We start from the raw sequence: 22,063 nt of genomic DNA on the forward strand, positions 1-22,063 counted from the left end.
GCAATGTAGATCTATCATGATGGAGACCATTAAAGCCCCCCAGGTAGTCAGGGGCAGGGGCCAACAGTGCCCATTGGGCAGTGTCAGCTGGCACTGCCAGCCTGGCACTCTGGTATTCCAGCATGGCACTGCCCACTAGGCAGTATCATGGGGGGGGGGGCTAAAGGGGGGCAGGACCTGAAGGGCAGCAGGATCTATGGGGAGGTGGGGGGATCAGCAGGAGCAACAATGGTCTGCGGAAGAGGAGGGGTATTGGGGCGATATCCAGGGTGGTAGGGAACTGACAGATCTCTCATATTCTGTGTACATTTGCACACAGAACATAGAGCTCTGCAAATGTGCAATGGCATGCTCTAGCTGTGACCAGCTGGCTCTCCAGTAAGAATAGACTCCATCTATCCCCCTACTGGCGTGAATTGCACTTTGCCTCTTTTTTGCACTAAGTGGCATAAGATTGCGTCTGAAAGCTCACTGGAAAATGGAAATGATTTTCTCCTGTTTTCAAGCTTGCTCGGCACTTAGAATTTGTTTGGTAAGATTGCCCCCTATATTTTTCTGACACAGAAATCAGGTTGCACTTCAGGATGATCAGCCGCAGGAGTAACGACTAGAGTATGAAGGGCAGTGTAAAGAGATATTAGTGAACCAAATGGACTTTTCTGACAATTGACAATGATTCCGTGGTCGTCAGTAGATTCTTAATTCCAGATTTTCTTTAAAAATTGAGTTTGTTTATTTGCCCTTGCCTATTCTTATCCGTTGCAACTTCTGAATCATTGATTGATTCAATTGATGCAATGGACTCAGGTTTATTTCCTTCATTTAGGTTATCATTTTTTGACGCGTCTTAAATTAATCTACTGTTGAGAAATCCTATGTTCCTAACAACAAACATTTTTCCATACCATCATCAGATGTACTTGTGAAACCAGCAACCTTGTTCTAAGCCAATTCTCCTGGCGGAAAACTTAATCAGATCTTCTGAGGCAGGGCTTTCACACAATTTCTAAAGTATTGCTGCTAAAATCATGGCTGATGGGAGAGCAGTGGGATCTCTAGCCTTACTTTAACCTGCTGCATTTGCAGATTTCTTCATGGTGTGACAATTAGTTGGAATTAGGGTTTACATCCTTTGAGATGATAGAATGATTGTGAATTTATTTATCTAATAATGATTTCTCAAGATATTAGCTTTGGTGGGTTTTCACCTTGCTTTGGAAGATGCAGTCTTGGTTTTTATTAACATCACATGGTAAAATGTGAAAGCTATGATGGTATAAATGTAAAAAGGGAGATTTAAGCAAAGGCAACCCCATAATCAGCCTGAAGGCTTTCTTGTCAAAAACTCGGGAAAAAGTACTGATCAAATGCAATTCATTAGATTTCCTATGGGCTTATGAAGAATGATTCATTAAGTAAGAATTTAAATGAAAATAAAATACATTGATTGAAAAGTTAAGCAAATTAGGTGTTTTCCTTTTGACTTACCGGCGTTGTCACTGCAGTAATTGTAGCTGTGTTAATTGTTGGATCATTTCTTCTCTCTTGGTAGACAACATAATATTGAGAAATAGCTCCATTGGGAAAACTGGGCAGAGTCCAATGCAGTAAGGCAGAGAATGCACTTGTGGCTTGAAGAGAGGGAGCAGCCATGCCTTGAGGAGCTGCTTCAAGAGTTTGCACAAAAGCCCACAGACTGTCTACTGATCCCCTAGAGTTATGAGCTCTGACGCGATACTCATACCCAGTGTAAGGCTGAAGCATATCTGAAGTATCTATGAACTCCAGTGCACCTTCGGACCAAATGAAAATCAGCAGTTCTTCCTGAGTCCCGACAGGCCGCCTACAAATCAGGCAAAAGTGAAAACGTTTATTAATTTCATCTAAATAATCCTGATAGAAAATAGGTTAGCTATATCCGGCTTTATTTTAAGATGAAATCTGCTTCTGATGATTGATGGTATTAAGCCTTTAGCCTCTACAAATAACAGACGATTGACTTCATTTGAGGAAGCCTGCTATTCCTTAGGAGAAAATTTGGTAAATATGCATGTTCCCAGATATGCTAATAGAGCATCCTAGACCACACAGACCTTAATTGTTTCCCTTCGTTTTGTAGGATAAATGTTAAATGCAATTTGCTCTTGGGAAAAAGGTAGCACTGCATTTGCCTTGCTCCAATCATTATTTGTTGCCCCTTCCAACTCAAGATGAAACTTTGAAAATAGAACAATGATTACTTACCTTGTTGGAGAGAAAGACTTCAATTTCCTCAGGATTTCTATTCTGAGCTGCCTTAACCTCATAGGAAATGTAACAGAAAGTGCTGCAACTTCATCAGAAATGCAATAGAGATTCGGTTCAAGCTCATAAATGGGTTTATGTCACAATTCTGATAAAATTATGGCAGCGCAGGGAGCAGAAGTGTGAGGCATTCAGAGCCATTCTGCAGCTTTCTGCACAGAGCTTCATGTTTTTAGGAGTCCAGATCACCAATGACCTGTTCCGGACCCCCATGCCAAGCCTATAGTTAAGAAAGCTCACAAATGTCTCTACTTTCTCAGAAGACTAAAGAAATTTGACATGTCAGCTACGACTCTCACCAACTTTTACAGATGCACCATAGAAAACATTCTTTCTGGTTGTATCACAGCTTGGTATGGCTCCTGCTTTGCCCAAGACTGCAAGAAAATACAAAACGTTGTGACTGTAGCCCAAACCATCACACAAACCAGCTCCCATCCACTGATTCAGTCTACACTTCCCACTGCCTCGGTAAAGCAGCCAGCATAATTAAGGACCCCACACACCCCAGACATACTCTCTTCCTCTTTCTTCCATCAGGAAAAGAATGCAAAAGTCTGAGGTCACATACCAACCAATTCAAGAACAACTTCTGCCATCAGACTTTTGAATGGACCTACCTCACACTAAGTTCATCTTTGGCCACACCCTAGCTATGAATGTAACACTAAATTCTGCACTCTCTCCTTTTCTTCTCTATGAACAGTATGCTTTGTTTGTATAATGAGGAAGAAACAATATTTTTCACTGTATGCTAATACATTGGACAGTAATAAATCAAATCAGCTCAGAAGCAAGATAGGAACATTTCCACCTGGGCGTTCATAGCTGCTGGAAAGAAACAGGTTGTAGAGTCTTGAGATGGAGGTAGTGGATAGAAGACCTCCAGAAAAGATGAGATCGGCCACCATCTAGAAAAATATTTTTGCGAATGAAATATTGGCCAAGAGTAAGACAGGGGCTATCTGACTGCCATTTCCAGGAGCCCCAAAAGTCTCCTACCTGTCATTGGGGTTACCAGCTCCTTGAGCGCCTCTGAGTGCTACTGATGTGTCAGACACCAGCAGCTCTCCAGTACCAGTGGGACCAAAGGGAGCAGTGGCGCTTTCCAGTGTTGTGGTAGACCAGAGGATTGCAGTTGGAGCCTTGGAAAGCAGGTAAATGGGGTAGGATCATTGGGACAGTGAGTGAGGCCCCAGCAGGGGAAAGACTGATGGTGTGAAGGTAAGCGGAGTGCCTTCCTGTGGGGACAGCACTGGAAGATTCCTTCTTTCAGCATAGGGACAGCTTGTTTGGGGTCAGGAAGAGAAAGATCAAAGAATACAACAAAATCCAGCAAAGGATAATTAAATGGAGGAATAAGGTTCAAAGCTGATGAAGTTTAAGTTTATTCATTTATTAGTGTCACGGTAGGCTTACAGTAACACTGCAATGAAGTTACTGTGAAAATCCTCCAGTCGTCCCACTCCGTCACCTGTTCAGGTACACTGAGGGAAAATTTATCATGGCCAATGCACCTAACCAGTGCATCTTTCAGATTGTGGGAGGAAACCGGTGCACCCAAAGGAAACCCACAGAGATATGAGGAGAACATACAGACTCTGCACAGACAGTGACCCAAGCCGGGAATCGAAGCCGGATCCCACTGTGCCACCTGAAAGATGTGGGATTTAGAGGCAGGCTCACATCCAAGCACTATTTGTGTTTCTAGTTCTTTGTTACCTCAGTGGAAGAAAACACTTTGTTTGCTAAACCATCTTACAAAACAAAGAATGATAGGATACTGAAGACTAGCATAGCAATGAAATAAAGTAAATCAATGCTGTGGAAGAACAAGATCACATGTATACATGTGTTGGCCTATAATGGAAAGAATGGATTTCATGATGTGGCCAGAGCCCTGGTTAGAAGGACATTGAATGTCATGGACTTATCAATAATTGTGGGGATAGACATGAAACAGAAAGGCCTTAGCAAAAACCCGTTCAAAAGAAGAAAATAAGTAATTATCAATGAAATTAAATGGAGGAGGACGGAAAAAGAAACCAGTGAAATGGGGGACAGATTCAGTCAAGACTTTCTTCCTAGAAGTAGATGGGTCTTAAACAATACAACTGGAAAGCAGAGACTGCAAGTGCCATAAATTTGAAACAATGAGAGTGGCTTCACACTTCCAAAGCATCGTTCACACCCTTTTCTACCTAAATGTTTTAATATTTCTGTAATTGAATTACTTGACTGAGATGACCTGTTACATCATTCCACTCGTAATTCCTGTCTGTGTTTGTAGAACCATGTTGTGCACAAATGAGCTGCTATTCTTGTCTACATAACAACCACACTTCCATCAAGTAATTCAGTGGTTGTGATCCGAAAGGTGCTGTAATAAACGTAAGTTCTCACTTTGCTATATAGTGGGCGAATTTACACACTTCCTTCGTTTCTGCTCGCCATGCTATGAAACGCATACAGAAGCTTTTTCAAAGATGCAAAGAGCAATAAGGTTGACCCCAAGAGCAGAGCATGTGCTAGATTGGAGAATTTACTCAGAACCCCATTGTACAACATATTGAATGGTAGAGATAAGGTAAGACCAGAACATTGCTTCAAAAGAAGTCAGGAAAGCAGAAACAGAGGACGTAAATTTATATGAGTGAAAGACGATTTAAATTCCGACGTTAGGAACCTCTTTACTCAGTGATTACTCGACAAAGCAAGCTGCTAGGCAGAATGGTAGAGGCAGAAACATTAGGGGCATTCAAAAAGAAATTGAATGCTTTAATGGGAGGCTGAGGACAGTGAGGGGATCAGATTCAAAGGAACAAATGGCCTTTTGTCAACCTTGACATTTGTCTTTTTTTATGATCGTCACGAATCTTGTAACAGATCGTCTTATTGCCTTTCAAAACACAAAAACAAAAGGAAAACTAAATGGGTTACAAGAGGAAGGATGAAAGAGAAATAAAAAAGAAAAATTGGAGAGAATATCAGAGGCCTGTCCTCACAAGAATTAATTATTAACCTGTTTACCACAGTGAATTGTGAAAATTGTTCCCATCTGTGCATTCTCTTAAGGCTATTTAAGAAGGTAACAATTTATTCTCACAAGTGGATCCCCACTATTATTACATACAGGAGGCAGAATTTGACACCCTGTGCTGATGTGAGTTTGAAATGTGAGGGGGTGGGGGGGGCGGGGGGAGAAAAGTGTTTAATTGGGTGAGAGGGTGCTGTGTGGGGACCCTGCCACTTGCTGCCTCTGCCTCGACTGAGTCTGGGCAGCAAGGCTTTTGGACGCCATTCCTGTTCCAATGCCAATTGAGGTCCTTAAGTTGGCAATTAACCCCCACTTAATAGCATCACCCTGCCACTGGTATTCAGCCAAGCGCAGGTTGGTCAGTGGCCATGTGGGAAACCCCAAAAGCAATGAGGGACTTCACTGCCAGGCACTTAGGGCCTAATACAAGTATTAGGGGGGGAGATGCCCACTGAGATTTACCCCCTGCCTTTTCGTCCAATCTTCTACCATCCTTCGAGCCAGCAATCATCTTCTCTTTACTCTCATCCAAAAAATCTTCCCAATCAGTCAGAGAATACAGGCCTGGAATTCAACTGTACCAGAAAGGCAGGGAAATACTGTCCATTCACATGGATCAGGAGAGTTTCAGGCTGGTGTCTTACTGTCTGTTGACAGATGAGAAGCCATTACCACCTCCATTGTTGACTGTGATCCTGCCTTGGAGGTGGCATGGAAAATTGGATAGCATTTTACATTTAAAGGCAGCTCCTGTCAGTCAAAGGAGAGAAGCACCCGAATAGCAGTGGGGAAGAAAGGCCTGAAACTGGATCTTATTGGCCCTTGTGGAAGTGGTTAGCAGGAGGAGGGAGATCAGAAAGTCCTCCAGTCAAACATATGTGCCAGTGGGAAGAGGTCACTCGGAAGGCAATGCCAGGAGCACAGCTGCTGAGGTCTTGCTGAAATGTCATAAAAACCTTTAAAAACCTCACTGAGGGTTATGAAAGCATGAATCCAAACTTTTAACTCATTTACACTCTCCTCACATCTGCAGAACTGCAGTGCCATTATTTACAATTCTCTCCAGTCCTAGTCCTTTCATGTTTCTATAATCAGCGCACTTAGCGTACCTCTATCTATTCATATGCACTCTGCACCCTTTATCTCAGCACTATTGAAATGCTCTCTTCCATTCCTCACAACTTACACAGGTACATTCTCACAATGCCTCAGAAGACTGCCACTCTTCTATTTTGCAGGAGATACATGAGAGTGGCTGCATATTCTGTCACTTGTCAGTCCTGGACCTGACAGAGAAAGGGAGAGTCATGGCCATGGTAAGTGGAGATGCTGCAATGGATATCCCATTGATTTTCTTCACACCTTGGCATTTTCTTCCTTGCCCTCTCACCTTGGATACTCTGCATGACTGTCTGTGGCCATTCATCTCTCTCTGCCCTCCTTTCACATTAAAAACTGACCTTCCTCACTCTCTTTAATTCAGAGTTTTTCAAAATTTAAAACGCATCTGAATCGGAAAGGAGAAAGACACTGTGATCTGGCTTTTGCTCTGCAGATCCAGGAGTGCCCGGGTAGGAATTATTTCCACTCCTTTCAACTTGTCATTATTCAGCTCAAGTTTCCTGCAGAGGGGACGTGAAGGGCTAAGTTTTGGGAACCCGATGGTGGGATCATTTTTAGGTCACGGGCCTACTGGAGGTGACAGCACGCTGGCTGAATTTTACAGGAAGGAGATCAATTAGTATGCTGCCTCTGCATTCACTGTCCAATTAGGGGTGGCAGGCAGATTTGAGAAGATGGAGCTGCAGTTGGCAAGGTCGCCAACAGCCATCGTTGGGTGACCAGTGAGACCGCAGTTGAAATCCAAGCAAAAGGAAGATGGGGAAGTGCTGGAGCCACCATTGGTGTGAAGTAAGCGGCTGAAATCTCATTAGACCCATGATGATCAGACACATTTATCTCCAGGAATTTCACACTAAATGGCTAGGCTGTGACACAGGAAGACAGCAGACTTAACAGGAACATTTTGATCTTCTTCAGCTACGTAATGTAATCTTGATCTCCCTCGGTGCGCTGCCTTCTCTCACTTGCCAGAGTGCAGAAACAGACAGGAGTCCATGTGACATTGGCACCATTTTGGTGCAGCTGCAATAATTGTCACTAAGTGGCTCCTTAATTAGCTTTATTGCACCCTTACTGTTGCTAGGTGGGTTGCTGTCACTGCACAATGCCTTGCACCTCCGGGAAAAAAAAGGGGTCGGTCCAATGCTTCATAATGAAATTTGTCCAGTTTTCCCACACCCCCCATCTTTCCGCACTGCCCACCACCCGTTGCACCTTCATGTGGTTGGGAAAAAAAAAATTTCCTTATGTATTCACAGCACGATCCCTGCCAGAAAGTAAGAGCCTGCCACTGTACCAAAACAGGAAAACATTTGGAAGTGCGCGCATGGATGTGAGATGAGGAGAAGATGAGATAGTTGTAACGATCCTCATAATAATGATCCTATGACTTTTATAATAAAAAGCCTGTACTCACTGTGTATATTCATGTAAGGAAAAATTCCCTTTAGGTGCTAGTATCTGTGGAGTCATGGGATAGAAGGGAAACCATACTGTTCCCATCTTTCCCTATTTCCCATGTCAAGATTTCTATGATTCTATGATTTCTATAAAAACTGGCCAATCAACCATTCATCCCAAATAAGAAAAAAACCATATAAACAACATTAGCAAAATGAAAGAGGTAAAAACACACAAAGAAGGACATAAAATGACCTTACAGGTCTATGAGGTAGGAGGTTGAGTGGAGGGATGTAAAAGATGGGCTCCCAACTGTTAAAAAAAAGAAAAAAGTGGGCAGCATGATGCACAGTAGTTAGAGTTGCTGCCCCACAGCTCCAGGATTCGATTCCCAGCTTGGGTCACAAACTTGTCTATGTGGAGTTTACATATTCTTGCTGTGTTTGCGTAGGTTTCATCTGGGTGCTCTGGTTTCCTCCCACAGTCCAAAGATGTGCGGATTAGGGGCATTGACTATGCTAAATTGCCTCTGAGCGCCCTGGGATGTATAGGTTAGTGGGATTAGTGGGGTAAATGCGCAGGGTTATTGGGATAGGGCCTGGATGGGATTGTTGTCAGTTTTGACTCAATGGGCTGAATGGCCTCCTTCTACACTGTAGGGTTTCCTTCTCCGAGCACCTGAAAGACAGTCTGTGCTGCTTTGGGTTGGGTGATATTTAGACGTCCCCATGGTTGCCTGAAACAAATGATAGACTCCTTGTGGATGTTAATGAAAAATTAATGTTTCTCTGAGGATCACCTTTGGATATTTGTCAAGGTGCTGGACTTGCTCAATTTAATGTATTGTTTCCTTCTGTGGCCAAACCTTAAAAGGTACTGCTGGGAGGAGATGACTATTATAAAAGCTCCATTGGTCAACTATCAGCTACCACCCCAAAAATAGGCCAAAACCACTTTCTGATTTTCCTTCCAAGTACATGTACTCTTGGTGCAGATGGAAAGTCGAGATGTATGACAATTATGAAGCTCACAGTTACGATAGATTGGAAACCATATTAAAACTTCAGCACAAAATTCAGCAAGTGAGCTGTAGGAACACAGAATTTTGAACAACTCGACTTCCCATAAGTTGATTATCTCAGGTTTCTTTCCTTCAACCTGCATCGTCAATGGTTACAGCAACAGTTACAGTAAGACTGCTTTAAGTTGCCCATGCATCATCTTGCTCTAACTCTGCTGTCATTTTGAAAGGCTCAGAAACATATTAGAAAAGAATAGAAGATTAATAGCGATTGCTAAGAGATAAGGCAGTGAGCACCCTTCTATAACTTGCCATGATGAGCTATTTCATTAATATTGTAAAAGGTTGTTTACTGCTTGTCAGATTTGGCTCATTTTATAAACCTCTTCATAAACATTAACCAGCGCAGATGTCCTGCTTTATTTTACTTGGACAAATAATTTTTATTATGGACGCAGGCACTGGAGAATACAGCAGTTAATTAATTCTCCTTTAATAAGGATGTTAATTTAAATGAAACATTTGCTAAGGAAAGGATTTATCCCCCATGTATTCCACAGAACCTGTTTAATAGGAACACAGGGACAAAAGTAATCTTTTGCCACAGTAGGACATTGGGTGCCGTTAAAATGTGACGCTTGCTAATAATACAGAACATTCCTGCTTGGTAATGTAGTTCCTTATTCAAGACACAGTTAAAAAGGGGTGGAAAGTAGGCATTCTGCCGAGCCGAGTCAGGAGTAATAAACCTTCTGCTCAAATGACACAATCAAATCAAAATCATAATTGTAGATTGTTGGATTCCTCTGTGTACAGCAGAATGTTGCTGACTGACATAGATAGAGGGCTGATTTTATTTAAAGTGTAATGAAAACGCTGCACTGGGGCACTAGATACAAATGTTATACTGGGCAATATCACAATGAATCACTTGCCTGTGATTTTAGTTGGAGTTTAGAGTCATTGAAACAACCACAATATTAAATCTTTCGCTGATGACAGTGACAAAACAGATGTTTATAATGACAGAACTGGGATACTTCTGGCAGCTTCTTTCTATTTTCTAGCACATGCCTTTAATAGATGGAGTAATAAAGAAGATTATTTCAGGTGACATATCGCTGCTTACTCTTTTGAAAATGGTTTTGCGCTGTGTGTTTGTGCTGATAGCGGCAAAGAAGGATTTGTCACAAATACAAACATTTCTATAGGGCTTATAATTTTGGGGTGGGTTTAGTTTTCCTCAGAACTATCCTGTTTGTTTTTTGTTTAATTCTGTGCCTTTATTTCTTCAATTGATACTAATCCCCAAACAGGAAGAGAACCAGAAGTGCATAGTGAATCAAAAACAGTACAGAGGGGACAAAAAAGGGAGCAAAGGAGAAGGGAGGCAGATTTTCAAAGGACCATCAGGAATCAATGCAGGCGGGCTTGAAAATTATGGTTCTGGAGGTTGTCTCATGATCCTAATGCTTTTTTAATATTCAGAGTCAGTTTAGGGAGGGAGCAAGAAAGATGTTTGTCATCAATTAACAGCCCTATAACTTCCAAGGGAGCTAAGGGGCCTGTCAGTTCGGGATGGTCAGAATTTTCATTTTTGTTTTCCTGGTGAACCCAAATAATTTTTGAGTGCCTTGGGACCCAAATAAACTTCTGCTGTAATTGGCTTCAAAACAAATCTGAGGGACCAATTATTGCCAGCAAGAGTGCAGTTCCTAATCTTGTCCTCCATGGCCCCGTTCTATTGCGTTTGACCTCTCGGCTATCGAAGGATCTGCCTGCTCTAATTGGCAAGGCAGTAGATCCCAACATGGCTGCTGCCTGCCTTTGCAGCTGGCACCAGGCAATCAGTGCCCACTTCCTGGAAGCATTTGGCACCGACTGCCTCCTTGACTATTTATATTTAAAGTGGTCTTGCGAGAATGATACATCATGGACGTGGGTTTGGGACCCAGATGAAATGTAGGTATCGGGTATGCAACCCCAATTTAAAAGTCCTACCTTCAGACTCAGCAACACAAAGACATCACTGCAGATCATAGAGTGCCAACATTCCTTCATTTATCATATACAACACTACGGAAATCTGACCCATCACAGAATAAATTTGTATTTCTAACTGGATGAATAAGCAATATTGTGCATATTGCAATTATGCAATTAATAATCTGAAAACAAATATCTGGAGATTAAATTGAATTTGAAAATGAACAAAAGTCATGAAATTATCACATTTTCTCCATGTTGAGAGAACCTCAACATGGTGACAATTAGAGAAATGATGAAAAGCTTCACCAGAATTAGCAAGGTAAGATTTTTAGCTTTCACTCCAATTACTATCCCCTAACACCAGCAACCTCACTACTCATAACACTCTTCTTCCCCACCGCTCTTCATTTTCCTATAATTATAACTCGTCGCCACTTTCTCCTATTCTCACATTCAGTACCCTCTCCTCTAGCCACTACTGCAGCACTCACTTCCCCACACTACAGATCATAGAATCCTACAGTACAGAAGGAGGCCATTTGGCCTATCGAGTCTGCACCGACCACAATTCCACCCAGGTCCTATCCCCATAATCCCAATGCATTTACACTAGCTAGTGAATTTTTAAATTCAATTTAATCTCCGGGTATTTGTTTTATTTTGCCAATTAGAGCAGGCAGGTCCTTAGACAGCTGAGAGGTCAAACCCGACAGAACAGGGCCATGAAGGACAAGATTAGGAACAGCACTCTTGCCTGCAATAATTGATCCCTCAGATTTGTTTTGAAGCCAACTGCAACAGAAATTTATATTGGACTGGATCAATATCCAGATCATCCGTACAATATAACAATTATTCTATGAAAGTTACATTATCAAAATCACTCAGGAGGTTCTTAGTCAGAATACTCCCTTCTTTCATGCAGAAAGAAGTTGAGCATGCCACGTGGTAGGAAGCATTGATTTGGAAAGATGTTGCCCACCTATACACTCTTTCCTTTATGGGAGAAGTCATGCCACCCATCATGGACAGGGGCACAGTCATATCAGCAATGAGTGGCAGTGCTGGAGGAGACAATTCACAAGGTACCTTCACACACCATCACCTTTAACCCTTCTTCTATCTTGCTCTGCTCACACAGTACGACAAACGATAGTTGCTTTCAGCAATTGCTTATTTCCCTCTGCTCTCCTTTGTCCACATCTTTTATTTCAAGTGCTGAAGATGTCTGTGCCCCAGTGACACTTCGGAGACAAGAGGGCAGCCTTCTTGATGATACAGTGTCAAATGCACTTGGCAGTAGCAAGCCCCATTTCAGTGACTGACACCAAGCGTACATTTAAGGGTAGGCTAGAGAATAACTGCAGAATTAGCTCATGAATGCCACACTGAAACCTTAAGCAGCCATTTTACATGGTGTGATGACATTTTTGGGCCAAAATCTGAAGCAAAAAAATACATAGTTAAAATTTTACCTGAAAATAGAATAATTGGTGATAATCCCATTTGGCTTTTCAGGCGGAAACCATTTGACTTCTACAACTGCCGAGTCAATGGCTGTTACAATGGGGGGCTGTTGACCCTGGGGTGGTGCTTCTGTAGTCTTCACGTATGCGCGCTTGCCAACTCCACAGCCATCTAAGGCAACAATATAATATTTAGCTTAACAAAAATTTAAGCAACTGTTTTTTAGACTTTTAATCAAATGTAGAGGCGGTGTATACTTCTGTGGATGAAAACCGGTGTGTATCTGGATAAAAACTGGTGTGTGTGTCTCTGGATAAAAACCGGTGTGTGTGTCTCTGGATAAAAACCGGTGTGTACGTCTCTGGATAAAAACCGGTGTGTACGTCTCTGGATAAAAACCGGTGTGTGTGTCTCTGGATAAAAACCGGTGTGTATGTCTCTGGATAAAAACCGGTGTGTGTGTCTCTGGATAAAAACCGGTGGGTATGTCTCTGGATAAAAACCGGTGTGTGTGTCTCTGGATAAAAACCGGTGGGTATGTCTCTGGATAAAAACCGGTGTGTGTGTCTCCGGATAAAAACCGGTGGGTGTGTCTCCGGATAAAAACCGGTGGGTGTGTCTCCGGATAAAAACCGGTGTGTGTGTCTCTGGATAAAAACCGGTGTGTACGTCTCTGAATAAAAACCGGTGTGTACGTCTCTGGATAAAAACCGGTGTGTACGTCTCTGGATAAAAACCGGTGGGTGTGTCTCCGGATAAAAACCGGTGTGTACGTCTCTGGATAAAAACCGGTGTGATATCTGCAGATGGACAGTTGGGTTTTCAGACTAGAATTTCTGACATTGGCAAATGAAACAAATCAAAAGGCATGTTTTATGCCATGAGTCTGGTGGGACTGGGCCTGGGCCTGGGCCTGATAGAGCTGGCATAGCCAGCTCTGCAGAGATCAATGGGCCCTTTAAAGATGAACCTAAACTCTCCCTCCCCCCCATATTGAGGCCTTTCCCCAACAGTGACACAATTATCAGGGCTCTCCCCCACTCCCACCACACAATTTTGACGGTTCTCCCCCCTTACACACAATTATCAGGGGGTGCCCCACCATCCCTCACAACCATCATGGCTGCGTGGTTGCTGCTCCACCCTTCAGTGTCCGCTTCCTCCCTTAATGCCCGCTCTGCCCATCGCTATAAGCTCCCCTGCTCTGAATGGTTGTTCACCTGTCACTGCCAGGTTTCCCCTTTAAAAGACCTTGGTGCTACCTGCCCTCCCCACCACACTAACGGTACTCTGCCCCCCGGTTGGACCTCCCATAGAGTCCATCACGGCACTGCAACCTTGTGCAAACTGTGCCAGGGCAATGCTGGCAATAGTGACATTGGCGCCCCCAGCAATAATCCCTAAAGGTGTTGCGAACCTTGCCAACATGACATCCAATAGGCAAGATTTCAATATTCAGTGAGGGGGAATCAAGTGGCATGTAGGCCCTTTAAAACCATGTAAGTCCATTAAAATGTATTTAAATGAGGTTGACCTCGCTACGTCAGTGGCGAAGGGCAGGGAAAATTGAGAAATGAGATCTTGCTGCTGAGAATCTCATTTCTTAACTCTCATGAGATTTTGTGCCCACCTTGCTGTTCTCACTGATGGTAATCACAGGCACAAAATCACATCCAGAACGTACAATAGCTTTATAATGCCTAATAAATTTATTTAAACCAAGGCAGAAATATTTAACACTCAATTTTCCCAGTTTTGAGCAGCAAGACCCTCTTTGTCTAGTCAAAGCGGACATTAACAGCAAACAGCATTTCTATAATATGGGGACAGAATCTCTTAAAATAACACAAACGTTTTCTTAGAATGATAATTTGACAGCAATAGTAGAGTTTCAGACTGTTCACATTTTCTGATTGTTTGGTGTTTTGATTTTTTGTTGGGGCACATGCCTCAGTCTCTGCCCATGGTCTGGTCCTGGTTCCTGCCATTCCCCAGCCTCACTTAGTGGCCCCCAGCAGCCACCATTCTCCAGCCTTGCTCACTGGCCCCTAAAGTCCTTGTCACTCTCTGAACTTGATTACTGAGTTCGAAGATGATAGATGATGCAAAAGAGGGCAGGTTACACATAGCAGGAGTGGGGAGCAACAGAGAAGGGAGGGTGGAATGGCATGAGAGAGGGGGTGAACAAGCGTACACTGGGGAGGCTGACATGACAGAGGAGAGGAAGGGAAGTGAAGGGATTGGAGATAGTAAATGGGAGATGGCATGGGAGGATGAGGAAGACACGTGAGTGGGAGGCATGGCATAGGAGAAGGGAGGGATAAGCAAAGACATGGGAGGGATGTGAAGGGATGGAATGGGGTGAGGCAATGGGACTGGTGTACAAGATGGGAGGGAGGGAGGGAGAAGTCAAGAAGAACTAGTGGTACTCTTGAGCCATCTGGGTAAGAAAATACAATACATGGCCCAATCATCAGTGTCACCTTCATTCAGGGTGAACTCTACCTATTGCTCGGCGCAGATCATCTATTTCGGCTATGAGTAATGAAACCTTGTACTTGCCTCGAAAATAATAAAGCCTGCGCAGTTAATACGATCATGATAGACCACAGAAGCTGCTTCATCAACACTTTAGAGTGAGCATTCAATGGTCTGGAGCACACAGTTACTCATTCATAAACAAATTATACAGATTAGCTGAAGGCCGTGACTACTAAGTAAGAGGTCATACACAAGACCAAATAGCAGTCAGAGATTTGCCCTTTTGGACATACTATAGGCAAAGGAAAATCTGGCTTTAGAAAAGGTTATCCAAATAATCAGGAAGTCTGAAATTCTCCAACAATTTACATGGTGAGGATAAGCTATGGTATAATGCAACTCCCTTACCAAGCTTACTAAAATAGAAAATGGTAGGGATAACATTTTAAAAAGCCTGGTTGTCATTAACTAACAATTCACTGCTTAAAGTTTAGTTTATTTATTAGTGTCACAAGTAGGCCCACATCAACACTGCAATGAAGCTACTGTGAAAATCCCCTAGTCGCCACACTCTGGTGGCTGTCCGGGTACACTGAGGGTGAATTTAGCACGGCCAACGCACTTATACCACATATCTTTCGGACTGCAGGAAGAAACTAGAGCACCTGGAGGAAATCCACGCAGACACAGGGAGAATGTGCAGACTCCACACAGATAGTAACCCAAGCTGGGAATCGGTTCCATCGAGGATCCCTGGCGTTGTGAAGCTGCAGTGCTAATCACTATGTCACCATACCTCCCTGTTACCATTGAACTAATTTGAATCCCTGATGGATTAATATTTTAAGTCAAATTAGACCATTCAAAAAACAATATATTATTTCAAGCTACTTGCAATCTAAACAGTAAGGATTTAGTTTGTGTTTCTCCACATCCTCATTGTTATTAAACACAAACATGCAAAGCTAAGGTCATTAATGGTAATAGGAACCAATAACATTTTGGTCTTACCTGGCTGACATGCCTGAATTCTTATCTCATAGTCTGTAAATGGATTCAGTTCTTCCACTAATAAGAAATGATTCTGACCAGCAGGACGAACAGTTGCTTGGGCAGTCCCAAGGTTTAAAGTGACATTATATAGCAAGGGGGCTGTGATATTGAAAACACCTACAAGTGATTAAAAAATAGTACAGTATAAGTTCAATAGTGCTGTTCATCAAAGTAAACTGAACATCAAAATTGCACAAATCACTTATGGGTTTAGAATTTCCTCAATGCTGCCTATGCCCCAACATCATGAATGGGATTCTCCGATCACATCTGTGCCCACCCTGCTGCAAGTGAGAATGGAGAATTTGGCATTCCAGCCAAATCTCAATTCACTTTCAGCAGCAACAGAGAATCCCAGCTGCAAACAAGGATGGAAGTCTTTGGTACTCAACTTCGCCAGAAAAACCATAGAATCCCTACAATGCAGAAGGATGTCATTCAGCCCATTGTGTCTACATCAACTCTCCGCAAGTGCATGTTATCCAGGCCCACCACCCCTCTGCCCCATCCCCGTAACCCCATGCACTCACCATGGCCAATATACCCAAACTATAGATCTTTGGACTAAGGGAAGAATCTGGATCATCTGAACAAAATCCATGCAGGCATGGGGAGAATGTGCAAACTTCACACAGACAGATACCCAAGGCCTTAATCAATCCTGGGTCCCTGGCACTGTGATGCAGCAGTACTAACTACTGTGACATCGTGCCACTCCCAAAAGGGTGAAGGAAACCCTGTTTATATATATGAACAAGGTTTCTGCCTCACTTCTGAGAAAGTTTTGATGGTGCCACATCAAATGCTCTGAGGAGGTGCCAAGCCATGATGCAACCTAGTCACAGCATCCTGATTTCTCTCTTCTACAGTTTTTTTTGCACTGGAGAGTTTATTTAGCTCTTTCACCTTGGCAAAAGACATCAGTTGACAATCTTTATCCATCACTAATTGGCAACATAGTAGTCTCTCTGAATGAGATTGAGACAAAGAGCGCTGGTGTAAAAAATGGAAGCATTCGCATGTGTATAGTTGAGGTAATTTTCTGAGGTTAATGTTAAAACATGTTGTTTCACACGTTTTCTGGGATTGTTTGGTACTACCATCGAATGAAACACATGAGAGAATATTCCATTATTAAGCATTCAAATTCCTTATCTTGAGAAACATGATATTTGCCCCAATTTTCTTTAAATTCTAACTTCAATGATGGTGCTCATTAATAGTTTAATCTCCTGTGAGCAATCGCTACTTGTACCTACTAATTCTGTCAAACATTCCCGGTAGGAAAGCAGCATCTGCAATAAATTATTTCAAAGAAAATTAGAATCACGGGCAGAATTTTGAGTCTGTGACAGGGTTCCCCCTGCTCCCCCTCCTGGGACCCATCCACTGGTTGGAAAACTGCTCACTTTTGCCCAGGAGGCCCAATGCTAGTTAAATGCAATCAGACACTTAAATGCTCAGTGTTGGGCCTCCTGCACAAGAGTAGGCAATGTTGGGCCTCTTGTGCAATCAAGGCTTCAATGGGGCAGGAATTCCATCTCAGAGGCCAGCATTTCTCTATTTGGTGGCACAGTGGTTAGCACTGCTGCCTCACAGTGCCAGGGATCCAGGTTCAATTCTGGCCTCGGGTAACTAGCTGTGTGGAGTTTGCATATTCTCCCTGTGTCTGCGTGAGTTTCTTCCAGGTGCTCTGGTTTCCTCCCACAATCCAAAGATGTTTGGGTTAGGTTGATTGGCTATGCTAAAGGTGTCAGGGGGATTAGCAGAGTAAATATGTGGGGTTATGAGAATCGGGCCTGGGTGGAATTGTGGTCGGTGCATACTCGATGGGCCGAATGGCTTCTTTCTGCACTATAGAAATTCGATGATATTCGAGAATTTTCTGGTATTGCCAGCAATGCCACTGCATACTTTTCTGGATCCCTGGAGACAGTTGAGTGGAGAAAAATGGAAATCCCAGAGAGGAGCTTGCCATGTCAGGTCCTTTCCAACCAAGTTCCCATGAAATCAGTGACAGTTTCCCCACCATTGGAATCAAATGCAAGTACTCCTGAATAATTGCTCATACCCCCCACCCACATCGTCAACCCACTCCCATTAAGTTCTATGGAATTATGCCCATGGAATCATTTATGGAAAGGAAGGAGGCCATTTAATCTCCATGGAGTAATCCACTCCCTGTAGCCCTTCTTGTTTACTTCTTTTAAGTACTTATCCGATTATCCTTTTGAGGATATCCAATGATCTGATTTCCTTTCAAAATCATTGATCATCTCTGGTTCCACCACTCTTGTTCAATCGTTACCACTTGGTGGTAAAAAAAAAAGTTCTTCGTCACATGCCCCCTTCACCTCTTGCCCAAATTGAATCTAAATTACTTTCGGCACATGAATTCTGTGGTTTTGTAAGTTTTTATTTTTCACCACTTTTTTTTTAAGGAAATTGGGAATACAAATCTTTCAAATTTAGCGTGAGCCTTAATCCATTCTAGCTATAGCCAAGACATCACACTTTAGTTTGTTAGCATTCTCTGTAATGACCTTTTTCATTATTTAGAACAATGAAGCATGGATAGTTAATTCAAGATTTATGAAGCTGAAATGTATGCAGAGAGCAAGTTGATTATTACTTTATCTTTACAAATGGAAAAAGTTAAATTATTAAACTTCCTTGATTAAAAAAAATGTCACTGCACATGTATCACTTACAACGATACATGGTTTTAGACTTCATTCCTTGTGATCTATAAGTGGTAAAATTTAACCTTTATGGTGACAAATGCCTTAAGTGTAATACCCAGTAATAGATGGGTTAATATTCAATAAGCAGTTTACAACATCATTAATTTTTTTCTCATGATAATTGTTAAATAGCTTTTTATGATGGGATCAATCTGCCCCTGCTTGTGGGTAATTTGAACTTAATTCCACCACATTTTCATATTGTTGTGAAGTGTTGATGCCCACCTTATTTCCAGAGCAGGTTCGCTAGTTTGGGCCTTGGATTTGTTAGTTGGGAGTGAGGAAGTGCAGATAGGGAAAAAGGAAGATATTGCAGGCTGACAGTGAGCTTTAGGAATGCCACCTCCCGGCTCAACATGAAGGTAACGTTATAAAAAAGGTAACCATTTGTTTGTGGCTACTGGTTCAGGCAGGGCAACTCTGAAAACCAAGTGGAGTAGACCTGGTTCAATCAACATTGCCCAATTTCTGCAATCATTAATGTATCCAAGGATCTAATGTCTGTCCAGGACACCTGAATGTTGAGGCCAATATGATGACTTTGTGCACATAATTGATGCTCTTTGCCTCATTTTCTATTCTCAGTTAGGAGCAATTGAAGAGGTGGCACAATGATTACCACTGCTGCCTCACAGCACCAGGGACCTGGGTTTGATTCCTGGCTTGGCCTATAGCCTGTGTGGAGTCTGCACATTCTCCCCGTGTCTTCATGGGTTTCCTTTGGGTGCTTTAGTTTCCTCCTTCAATCCAAAAGACATGCTGGTTAGGTGCATTGACCATGCTAAATTCTCCTTCAGTGTACCCGAACAGGTGCTGGAGTGTGGCGACTAGGGGACTTTCACAGTAACTTAATTGCAGTGTTAATGTAAACCTACTTGTAACTAATAAATAAACTTTACAATTTCTCCTCCTATGTGTTTTAAATTACGTTCACCCAGTGGTTTTTCTAGCCTGTAACTGTATCTCTTTCTTGGACAAGACAGTCCTTCCTGGAACACAATCATAATACTTATGAATGCTAAACTGACACACATTCTCTGTATAATCTTACAGGTTCAGGCCTGAGGTCACGGAATAGGGATTATAAATTGCTGTGGGAAATAGATTTCTACTTTTGCTTTATTTAATTAAAACATAATCCAATAATGCCTCTCAAATATCTTGCTTTGGAAATGCTACTGAAAGAAATAACGCTGTATTTCGAAATGGTAATATACCAGGTGGAGTCCAGCCTATGAAGAGTGAATATGGACTAGCCACTGTAACGTTATATGGAGCTGGAATTCTCTCTGGCGTTGACACTGGTGTTTGAACAATGTTATTTTCACTTGTACCACTCCCTCTTCTAGTGTTGGCTTGCAATTGGTACACATATCTAAAGAGAAACATAGCAAACGATTAACAGCAGAATCAAAGTTGAATAATGTGTTATTTAATTCACCTTACGTCTGGCTGCAAATTCTGCACTTTTGATGTAAAAATAGATAGCTATGGGATTGGCATTCCTTGGTGTACTATTTTCAGCACGCTGATGTGTTCGCCTTAAATTCCTGTCTAGTATTTTACTGGAGTCATTAACCCATTTATTTTGTAATTTGATGCACACATCACAATTAGTGTTAAAAATATCCCTCCTCCACTTGTAAGATTTTAATATGAGATATGTCTACATAGAAGTGGTACTTTAGCATTCATATTAATGTTTGGCTCATGTATAGCTCAGCAACTTTCAATGTGTTTTAATTCCTACTCAGATAAGGGAGATAAAAGAAAAGCTGACATAGAGCACAATCATTAAAACACATCAATAAACAAGAGGAGTCACAAAAGACAGTAGGTGATTGAATATCACCAATATTTGTCTTTTAAGAGCTCTCCTAAAGATTTTTTAAAAAATTTTAATGATTAAATATCACCACTGTTTGGCTTTTTAAGAGCAAGTCAAAGGATTCTTTCAGACTCTCACAGATTGGATATCACCAATAATCACTGCTTAAAAGCTTGTTAAAGATCTGCAAAAAAAGTTTTTACCTTGTGTTGGGCTGCAAGCCAGTATCTGTGTAGTTGAGAGTTACACCTCTACCACTGAAGATGGCTACACCATCACGTAGCAAATGGTACTGTGAGATGATCCCATTGGGCTTCCTTGGCTCTGTCCAATAGAGTTCCACAATGTTGGAACTTACTATAACATGACGAGGCATTGGCCAAACTCCTAACAAGATAAATAAAGACAGTTGTTGTGCATTGAGGAAGCATCAATGTTGTTGATTTTTCAGGTGCAACCTAAGTAATATTATCAAGAATGTCTGAGATATAATTAAAATATATTATTTTAAAATTGAATTCACCTGAACAAATCTTTCTGTCTTAACTTTGTGCTGATTGGGACACACCTACTTATATTGAAGTCTTTCGTGAATTAGAATCTCTACAAATTAACCCTTAGGTTGCCAAAAAAAGGTCCAGAGAAATCCCTGTTCACTAGCCAACCACCATTGCTGCTTAAATTTACACACCGTCATTAAACATCAATATTATAGTGAGGAAGTTACTCAAATATCAAAGTTGCTTTATTGCTGTAATTCTAGCCCTACAAAACTAAAACACGCACCCACAAATCAATTCTTATTAAAAATTATTCAAAAAGAAATATTGGGTGAATTTTGATGGAAAGCAGGCAGCTGAGGTCCTCGCACAGACAGATTAGGGCCTCATGACATTAGCACGAAGACATCATTTCCTATTTCTTCGAGATGATCCCAATTGTGTTTTGATCCAGGCCAGATCAAGGAAGCTGTCCCGGTCAGATTAAGGCAGATTAGCAGTTTATGGGAAGGAAGAAAAGATCCTTTTGGTAGGTCAGAAACATTCCTTTTTGGGATCAGGAGGTATAGGAGCCCTTCTCTGAATCCCATGGAGAGACCATTCGTTTTGTTTTTCATGGAATGTGTCAGCTTTTCTTGCCCACCCCAAATTGCCTTGAGGATGGCAAGCCACCTCCTTGAGCCATTGCAGTCCATTGGGCGCTTACGCACCCACTCTACTGCTGAGAAGGGAGTTCCGGAGTTTTGATCCCCTGACACTGGAAGAATGACAATATAGTCCCAAGTCAGAGTGGCGTACAGCTTGGACAGAAATTTCAGGTGGTGGCGTTCCCATGCATCTGTTCTTCTAAACAGAAGACCCCTTGTTGTTCTAGCTGGGAGAGGCCCAGGAGTTGCTGTCAAGGAGGCTTGGTGAGATGCATTAGTGTGTCTTGGTGGCAAGGTGGCACAGTGGTTTGCACTGCTGCCTCACAACGCGAGAGACTTGGGTTCAATTCCTGGCTTGAGTCACTGTCTGTGCAGTCTGCACATTCTTCCCGTGTCTGCGTTGGTTTCCTCTGGATGCTCTTATTTCCAGAAGACGTGCTGGTTAGATGCATTGGCCATACTAAATTCT

The 22,063-nt window shown here is 42.2% G+C and overlaps 1 protein-coding gene across 3 annotated transcripts in view; it reads right to left on the reverse strand.

Moving 5' to 3' along the window:
* Positions 1-22,063, reverse strand: part of ush2a (Usher syndrome 2A (autosomal recessive, mild)) — an 815,153-nt gene that overhangs the window by 107,282 nt on the left and 685,808 nt on the right. For all 3 annotated transcript variants that reach the window (XM_080200528.1, XM_080200527.1, XM_080200526.1), the window contains 5 exons: positions 20,651-20,834; positions 19,837-19,994; positions 15,834-15,992; positions 12,350-12,512; positions 1,489-1,843 (listed from right to left, as the gene is read on the reverse strand). In XM_080200528.1, coding sequence (XP_080056654.1) covers positions 1,489-1,843; positions 12,350-12,512; positions 15,834-15,992; positions 19,837-19,994; positions 20,651-20,834 — 1,019 coding nt within the window. The remainder of the gene's footprint in view (positions 1-1,488; positions 1,844-12,349; positions 12,513-15,833; positions 15,993-19,836; positions 19,995-20,650; positions 20,835-22,063) is intronic.

This window comes from Carcharhinus amblyrhynchos, chromosome 12 (genome assembly GCF_965287045.1).
Source record: "Carcharhinus amblyrhynchos chromosome 12, sCarAmb.v2.hapA, whole genome shotgun sequence".
NCBI lineage: Eukaryota > Metazoa > Chordata > Chondrichthyes > Carcharhiniformes > Carcharhinidae > Carcharhinus > Carcharhinus amblyrhynchos.